At 38.5% G+C, this 9482-nt stretch overlaps 1 protein-coding gene across 1 annotated transcript in view; it reads right to left on the bottom strand.

The window, feature by feature from the left end:
- Positions 1–1931: 1931 nt before the first annotated feature.
- Positions 1932–9482, bottom strand: part of ABCA12 (ATP binding cassette subfamily A member 12) — a 171552-nt gene continuing 164001 nt past the window's right edge. Inside the window, exons 49-52 of the mRNA XM_006778960.2 lie at positions 8313–8405; positions 7051–7156; positions 4525–4662; positions 1932–3140 (exon numbers count right to left, since the gene is read on the bottom strand). Of these exons, the coding sequence (XP_006779023.1) occupies positions 3039–3140; positions 4525–4662; positions 7051–7156; positions 8313–8405 (439 nt within the window). The 3' untranslated portion in view covers positions 1932–3038. The remainder of the gene's footprint in view (positions 3141–4524; positions 4663–7050; positions 7157–8312; positions 8406–9482) is intronic.

Raw genomic sequence — 9482 nt, 5'->3', positions numbered from 1 at the left:
ATAGAGGATGACCTATAACTTTTAACAATGGCATAGGTGTAAACAAAAGGCAACCAAAGGGTTAACATATTTATCAGAGGTAGACAAAGGAAAATCAAGTTGACAATCAGGTGAATAGGGTTAATTACATACTTCAGTGAGTAATGACTACAGGTACATATTTTGCAAAGAATCATTTAAGGGAAAAAATGTTCTCAAACAAGGCTGCAACCCAGGTGTTGGCCAGGGTTGGTTTGTCATCCATGTGCTCAACTGAGAAGAATCTATTTCCAAACTCAGCATTCAGTTTCCTGCACATCGTCCGGTTGAGGGTCTCAGTTTCTTGCTGGCTGTCAGCTGGAGTCCACCTTTGCTCCTTGTAGTTGTTGGCCAGAGGCTGCCTGTAATTTCTTGCCAGTGAGCTTCCCCAACATGGCCTCTTACGCTATTAAAGCTAGCAAGGGAGGCAGGCTCTTAGTAAGACATGTTACAATCTTGTGCAATGTAATTCCCTTCTGACCAGTGGAAATCACAGGTCCCGCCCCCCCCCCGCCCCCCCATACTCAAGGAAGGGAATTGATCACTCCAGAACATAAGAACAGGAAGTGCTGAGAGGTAGATAGGATGGGCTTGGAACCCTTCACACACATGCTCTGTGGGATCAGAAGCTCCATGCTGCACATATCAGAGGCTCTCGGTCTCATGGCCTCCTTGCCTCTAAGCTTCTCCTTCTCTGTGGCAAAGCAGTCACTGCACTCCTTTCAAAGACGACATTAACATATCCCTTCCTCAATTTCCACTAGACGCTCATTCACATAACGCATTGTAAATGTGGCTGACTTCAGTGAAAATGTAGAAGTAATGAGGGAAGTCCACAGCATGGCTGCACAGCAAATGAAGGCAACCACACATTTGATATTCATCATTTAAAAGTCCATTAAACCTCTCCACTTCCTCACGAGACTTTGATCTCTGTCCAATCCTCAGCCTTCCACCATCTCACGGGTTCCTCCTTCCTCCACTTCCTTTCTCTCCTTGCCCTTTGCTTCTCTTCCTTCCATTGTTCAGAAGCAAGCAACCAACCACCACAATAACAAACAAAATGATCAATAAATAAATCCCAAGTCTCTATATTCTTTCATAGCGTTTGACTTGTTTTTTTTAATCGTATGGGCTCCTGAAGACATAGCCTCTCAGAGTGACACCTTCTACTCCAAAGGTTTATCTAGGTATTATTTATATTCTACAAAGGCATTTTCTATCCCAAGAGAAATTCTGTTGCCATCTGTTAAGATACATATTGTTAGTCTGGATATATTACAAATTAGGATGCATGTTCTGATAGAAAAGTATGAGGGTCAATAAGTACAGTAGTAGCCCTAGCCAGTTTGGCTCGGTGGATAGAGCTTCGGCCTGCGGACTAAAGGGTCCCTGCTTCGATTCCGGTCAAGGGCAGATGCCCAAGTTGTGCCTCAATCCCCTGTTGGGGGCATTCAGGAGGCAGCTGATCAATAATTCTCTCTCATCATTAATGTTTTTATCTCTCTCCCTCTCCCTTCCTCTCTGAAAAAAAAAATAAGTACAGTAGTAGAATGGGGTGGGGGACTGAATTTAAACTGAGACCAAGGAAGGAAAGCTACTCAAAGAAAGAATAACATTTCTGAAGACTGTTAGCCAGGCAGCAAGAGTTGGGGCACAGCATTTCAAATAGGGGGAACAGCATAGACAAAAGCCTGGACATGGGAGTGAGCATGGCTTGGTACACTAGAAAAACTGAAAAGCCCAGAATGGCTAAATGCTAAAGAGGAAGGGAAGGATGAAAGGGATGAGAATGGAGAAAACGATGAGGGTGGAAAGTAGGAGCACATACATGGGAACTTTTGGGCCACGTGGCTCTAGTTTTTAGGTCCTGGCTCTCCCCTAACAAATAAAATGACTTCGTGAATAATTTGTTTTTTGAACCTTGCATTTATTGATTTTTGAAACAGAAACAGTTGTGCCAAAGCTGGCAAACTTGTACACACACACACATACAGCGCGTGCACGCACACACACACACACACACGCAAATGTTACATAAAGCACCTTCCCTGAGGGCCATATAATTTGGCATTATTACGAAGTCAATCAATCTTATAGCCATTGAGATGATTCTGGGTCAGGCGGGTAATTAGCTGAAAATTATCTTCATGTTCATTTTTTCTCCACAGGAATCGTTCCTGCAGAGAGACCCAGAATACAAGGCTTTCTGTAAGAGCTTAAAAAACAAACCCACTGGCCTGCCAGCAGCACATGGATTCTCTAGCAGTTTTCAGGATTTGTGTCTGCCCAGCTGACACACCTGTTTTTCCCTGAAGAGAAAGTAGCATCTTGCTCTGCCCTGTGCCTGCCTATTGTCAAGGCACGTCGGGAATACGTCTAAGTTCTGTTTACCACCAGGGCAAACTGCCTTCCTATGACATTCTTGTAGAAAGCCATTGTGGGGGGCGGGGTTCGGTCTGTCCCCAAGTGTTTGCAGGAATGGAAAATGACATCGTGCCCACTGCTTACTGCCAATGCTATTCTGGCCCTTAGCACATCACAGCAGATTCATTTATTCATGATGATTTTCATTCTGCTATTTGTTGGAAACATTTTTTTTTGTTCTCCCAATTCTACCTACCCCAGGCTACCTTATTTTTCTTTTCCACTCTTACTTTTCAACTAATAACCATGCCTTTTAAGGTTTCTTTTTATTGAAAGTAATAAATTAAGACATTCATCTTCAGGTAGTTCTTCTTTGCATAAAAACCACCAGCATATACATTAGCATGCTCACAGCATTGAGTAGATAGGAATTCATTTCAGTAGCAACAACATTCAGTAGCCTTAGGAAGAAAATTCTCCATGTATAGTTACTTGCTAGTCTTACACAATTGTAACTTTCTATACAGTATAACACTTTCAAATGAAGATGTCCTAAGGAAGTGGCATCTTCAAGGGAGTGGTGCCTTCTGCAGTTCTTCCTCAAAATGAAGCCATTGGCTTTGCTGCGATCGGGTTTGCTGGAGGTCTCAAGACTACAACCGGTCATCCTGTGAGTCAACACTTATGGTGGAGCCTTGGATACTGGTATCAACATTTCCATAGGATTTCTGGTCTTTGGCAAAGTTGATGAAAACCTGATTTTTTTCCAAGGGAAATAAAGCCATTAGTGCTTGATAAACCAAAGGAAGAAATATGGTTAATTCACACACACATACACACTTGGAAGAGCAAACAAAAAAGATTGGATTTTTTATCATAATAGAAATCTAACATATGTAGCTACTTATCTGTACCTGAATGCTCTACATTAATATCTCTATCAAGTATAAACAAGGAGACCAAACCAAACCCTTATCAAATGCTTGTATGGTGATGTTGAGAGAAATGCACTAATTTCAACAGTTAGTGCACTAAAAAATAAAATTTGTATAGAAATCTCATATTAACATTATTTTCAGTAAGCCAATTATTTAATAGGCAGACATTTATTACTTTGTTTAAAATTATTAAATCTATTAGTCATCGATTCTTCCAGAAAAAAATGGGAGTTTATTTCATGCCAGATATGGTGCTGGTAGTTGGTTACAAGTCAAAGGCTAAATATTCTGTGTTAGAAAAGCCATCCTTTTCTAAAATCCCATAGAAAATTGTCCATAAAATGCAGCACCATTTATTGACTCAGAGGCCCCTACACCTCACATTCTGACCCATTACAGGGGTAGATGAAATAAAATGTTCTATACATCAGGTTGGTTGAGCCAAATGATTCAAAGGTGATGAAGAATGCCTTGAGTTATTGAATATAAATGTAATTAAGACATGATATGAATAAAACGAAAGAGTTCTGCCTTTGCCACTTTGGTTGCCCAGAATCTAGCAGACCTAAAAATCTGGCACCAGATTCTCTCCAGATACTCCATATAGTATCAAATTCAGGAAGCCAATCAAGGGAAATGGTATTTAAGAAACCTATCAAGGAGAAAGTAAGGAAAGCAGTTTGTTTTACAGTGAAACTATTGTTGCTTTACATATGCACATAACTTGATGGATATAGATGTCTTGTAGAAAGGAAAAAAAATCTCCTTTTCACCCTGGCCAGTTTGGCTCAGTGGGTAGAGTGTTGGCCTGCGGACCTGAGAGTCCCAGGTTCGATTCTGGTCAAGGGCATATACCTTGCTTACAGGCTCCTTCCTTTCCCAGGACCTGGTCAGGGGCATGCAGGAGGCAAACCAATCAATGTGTTTCTCTCTGTCTTTCCCTCTCTCTAAAAATCACTGGAAAAATATCCTCGAGTGAGGATTAAAAAAAAAAAATCTTCTTTTCTCTAGTAACAATAGTTAATGCTTTTAACATTTTTTTCTAACATCCCAAAATCTGGTTAGAAATCAATTAAATTTTTCAGGTGTGAGATTAAATGTTGCTTTAACTAAAGCAAATAGAATGTCACTGGAAGGAAATGAACACAACGTGTAGTAATTAATGTGATAGTGTGCACAGGGGTCATGGCCTCCATCTTACCTCCTCCAGAGTAGTCTGGCTCACTAAGAAGTTTGTGATATTTAAAGCAGTCTTGTTGGTTTCCAGCAGATCAAAAATGTTTGCCACTCCTCCTGCCGTGACTGGCACGTGGTACTCGAGCATACTGAGGTGCTGATCCTGTGGGAACCAAAGGAAAAAAATGTATTTTGCAATGTCAGGTAATATTGAGCAAGAGCCAAGAAAAATACTGAAATTTATTCCACTGGAAATGACACTGCAGTGTAAATAATGGGTGTGTTTTTGAAACCAACAGCTTGCAAAGATGAGATGGAAAGTTTTATGAATGTCAAAGAGAAAACAAATTAAAAAGCTAATGAAAATTCCAAAGCATTTTACATTAGTGTGCACTTATAAAGTCATCATGGTCTTACCTGCAAAAAAATATTATGGGATGGTAGTTCAGATGTCAGATTATGCTCTCAGCTCACATAAGCTTTTTCAGAGATAACATTTAGAAATTTCATTTTTTAAATGTTAAAATTCACCTAAAGGGCCAAGGATTCGTTGCTCAATTTATATTGGCTAAAGAGGCTAGATTGCAACAGCATTTCCTAGGAAAACCTCTTTCAAATAACACTGTATTTTTTCACACCTGACCCCAAAATTCTCTTCAACTTCTTTATGTTAGTCAATATATAGGATTAGCATCTACTTAGTAATCTATTCTCATTTCCTTGGAGCATCTCTAACACCTGACTTTTCTGCATATTTAATCAGTTATCATATCCCATTTCCTTTTCATCTAAAACCGCTTTCCAATTTCAACTGTCCTCTCGATTTGCACCATCAGTATCATTAACCTGAGGTTGATCACTCCAGGTCTGAGTTACTGCGACCACCTTTTCAGAAGCCTGGAAACTATTTACACTCACATACTGGCCCAAAGCAGCACGGTAATCTTTTCTAAACACTAGCTTAATCAGGATGTTGTCTTGCTCCAGAATCTACCCCTGGAACTATATGGGTTAAATCAGGGCTGTGCATTTCAGCCTGGCTTTCCAGACTTCCCTTGCTGGAAACCCCTCCTCTCAGCCCTTTGCTCACTGCCCAGCCCCTCTCATTGACTTATTTTCACATCACACCTGTCACTGCAATCAGAATCTTACTTCATTTTACTTCCAATTTGTTGTTCTTGCTATTTCCCTTCTAGATATCTAGAAACCACCAGATGCTTGTAAAGGATGGTCTGTTTAAAAAGAAATAAGACTTTTATCATCACTGCATTTGTCTTGTGTAGCCCCGGTCCATGAGGAACAGACCAGGGCGAATGTAATCTCATCACTCAGCGAATAAGCACGGACTTCGATCCAGAAAGTCACGGAAAGAAAAAGCACTATGACCAACATGATTTGTGCAAGGAACGGGTCCTTCAGTTTTTTAAATTTGATTTTAATTTAGATGATAGAAAATGGGCTTTGATAAGAATTGTAAAAGCTATTATTTCCTGGAGAAGTTAGCTAAAGCTTGGGAGGTTGAGGAAAAGGTATTTTGTAGAGATAAAAGAATTGTTTCTAAAAACATATTCTATTTTGTTCTCTCCAATCACTTCACATTAATATGGTGCCTTACAGAAATGTCTTTGTAGATATTTTATCATTTATTTCTCATGCCAATCTTGTAACGGAGATACCATTATTGCTATTTTACAAATGAGAAAAATGGGGCTCAGAGACTTTAACTGTCTTGCTAGAAGTCACACAGGGAGAACTTGACTTCTGCCCAAGACTTGCAATTTCTTTTCATCACTCCACACATGATTTCCCTTTACAACAAGTATTTGCTGTAATCATTTTGTTTAAGTTCCTGTACATCAAAGCTATTATATAATCATAACCTTTTTTCATAAAGTGCATTTAAGTTTGAACTAAGTGAGATACATAGTTGTATATCTGTAGGGGTCCATCCTGTGGATACATATACTAGTAAGATGGAATTCATTGAATAATGTGGGTTTAAGAACTTGATTCATTGAATAATTTGGAATAAGATGGAATTCATTGAATAATGTGGGTTTAAGAACTTGATTCCAAGTGGTTCTGCTCAAACCTTTGTGAGTTTATCTTTTAATTGCTTCTGGCTGTGCCATTCTGGAATTCTTTTTCTAAACAGAAATAATATCTGTCATCCCTCAGTTCCCTAATGTATATATCTGGTAAACTAGTTATGTATACAACTCAGAAAGTAATACGTATGGTCATAAAGCCTTTGTGAGGAAGAAATAAATGAAGGTGTGTGAAAAGATGACATTACTTGTTAATAGCTACAAAAATGTAATTTTTGTAATTATACAAAAATGGGTTCTTGAAGATTCTATTTGAACACTAGAATAATTTGAAGTTCCTATTTATACTAAGTGGGCTTCAGAGTATGTTATATAAATTTAACTAATGAATATGTTAAGATTAACCAATAAAGCTGTGGTCAACTTGAAAAGGGCAAATGTCCACTACGATATCGGACTATCATAACCAGTCAATATAAAAGGCAGGGTAATCTCTTACTTACTTTTAAGTATGTTTTTGGGAAGTGCAGTTGCATGAACCTTGTGAGGGCCTCCATGCTAGCTTTGGTATTCTTCACGTGAACCTTGACAGTAAATCCTCGTCCAAACCTAGAAAGCGAAAGTGCAAAACACAGTATAAGTTCCATTTTGCTGAAATGGCTCCCCTGGAATTCTAGATAATGAAACAGGACCCAACCTGACCATTAGAGCCCCTTCTCTTATATAAAGACTGTCATTTTGTCATAAGTGTTCAGGGCATGCTGCAAACTGGAAATAGTGAACTGCCACAGTTTTTTAAAATTTATTTCTACCGTTATACAAAGTCAAACTCTTTGGACAAAAGCTGCATTAGAAAAAATATATATAAAATCTTGACTTTTTTTGGATACCCATGACTTGACAGTTGACATTAATTTCTGGGGTGAAATACTTTCTAATTTAAAGTAAACAAGGTCTTGAGAGGTAAGTCATTGGGAATTTGGTGTCAATGGTAAAGATTAAAGTCACTGGGTTTTAAACAGAGATAAAAGTAGATATACTAGCTAACTGTTAGCACCAAGAGTAGAGTTTATATACAAGTTGAGAACAGCATATAAGGTCTCTTCCATCCTTTTTACTTATCTTGGTTAATACTATCATATAAGAAAGACAGTTGTACAGGTAAAGTTATAACATCATGAAGTTTGTGTATATATATATATATGTGTATATATATATACATATACACACACATATATATATATTCATATACATATATATACATATACACACACACATATATAAATTCATATGTACTCTGGCAAATATAAAATGTTAATTTCATTTTAATTTGTTAGTATGATATTTAAGCACATTACCCCAAAATATTATTGATTAAAAGATTTTGAATGAGATAAAAAATGTTAAATAGCTCACTGAAAGTGTGTGCAAATGAACATATTAAATAAAAGTTTTTGCCTTCGTGTACCTGTCAAAGTCTAATTTGTTATTTAGTAAACTCCTGAAACTGCCTTTTGAGGTTATATTCATTGTGGATTAATTTTTTAAAGCTCTTAGGCCTTGTAAGTTTTGGGGTTATTAACTAAAAAATACATCCAAGCCTCACTAAGATAATTTAACTTTAAAATGAGGCAATGATTAACTTATCCATTCCAATTCTACTACTCGTTGCAGGGTAGGCTGCTGAGATCGTCCTTGGAGGTGAGCATAGTTCCATCAGATCGATTACCCTACTCCGTATGTTAGACACACATTTGCTCTTCACCTGCTCTTTATATGCTGCAAGGATCCAATGCACTGGAACCTCCCATTCACCATGATGGCCAGCCTGGTGCAGAGAGCTTCACATTCTTCCATGCTGAAAGGCAGACAGCACACCATATCAGAAGTCTGGGCACAGAAAGTTAGATTTCCATTCAAGAACAGAAATTAACTATTTCATTATGGCACTTTAGAAATACGGTTTTAGTTCCTTACTATGGCTTTTCCCTTGAAGAACTAAAAAAAAAACACAACTTTTTTAATATCAATTAAATGTCTTCACATAGGGTGTATTACTGCTCCTTCTTAAGCCTGAGGCCAACTCTCTCACTCAGAACACCCTGTCAAGCACATTGCTTCTTTCAAACACCCTCAAGCTTTGACTTAAGACCTACATTTCCTAAAAAATGTTCCCCAAATAATACTGAACTCTTTTCATTATGCTTCAGAGTCCATACTTAGTTGGTTTTTCTGGTTTTGTATTTATAACTGGTTAACCTGCATGTGATTACATAATTTCAAATTTCATAGACCATGATAACTTTATGTAAAAGTTCATGACAATTAAATGATTGGCTCCAGGATAGATGGTATGCTAGGGCAAGGCTAGGATAGAAACAAGTGTCTTGATTATAAACAAATGGAATACTTTTTCTACTACAGTGGGGCCTTGACTTACGAGTGTCCCGACTAACGAGTTTTTCGAGATACGAGCTGTCTCTCGGCTGATTTTTTGCTTTGAGTTGCGAGCTAAAATTCGGGTTATGAGCCAGCTTCAGATACCCCACTGCTAGTTGGTGCAGTGAACGCCACAGTGAATGCCACAACATCAGCCCAGCATCACGTGTCTCACTCGTTCACTGTTGATTTGACATACGAGCTCCATCACGGAACGAATTAAACTCGTAAGTCAAGGCCCCACTGTATATGATAAGTGCAATAAAAGGGTGAACCTCATGCAAGGTCAACCTCACAAGGAAAACACAGGTGCTCCAGGTGCTTCTTTACTTAACTGATTGGAAGGGTCTACTTTATGGAGGAGGCCTGGGAGCTGCTTCTCAAAGGACCGGTAAGGTTACATCTTGGAGAAACTTTCTGAAAAGACCATTTCCAGGGCCCGATGAGAGGAAAGGTCAATGAGTGTCTGTGGAATCACGAGTCACTCAGATAGACT

Source organism: Myotis davidii, unplaced genomic scaffold (assembly GCF_000327345.1).
Source record: "Myotis davidii unplaced genomic scaffold, ASM32734v1 scaffold268, whole genome shotgun sequence".
NCBI classification, from domain to species: Eukaryota; Metazoa; Chordata; class Mammalia; order Chiroptera; family Vespertilionidae; genus Myotis; species Myotis davidii.
This window is presented reverse-complemented; position numbering and strand designations above follow the sequence as displayed.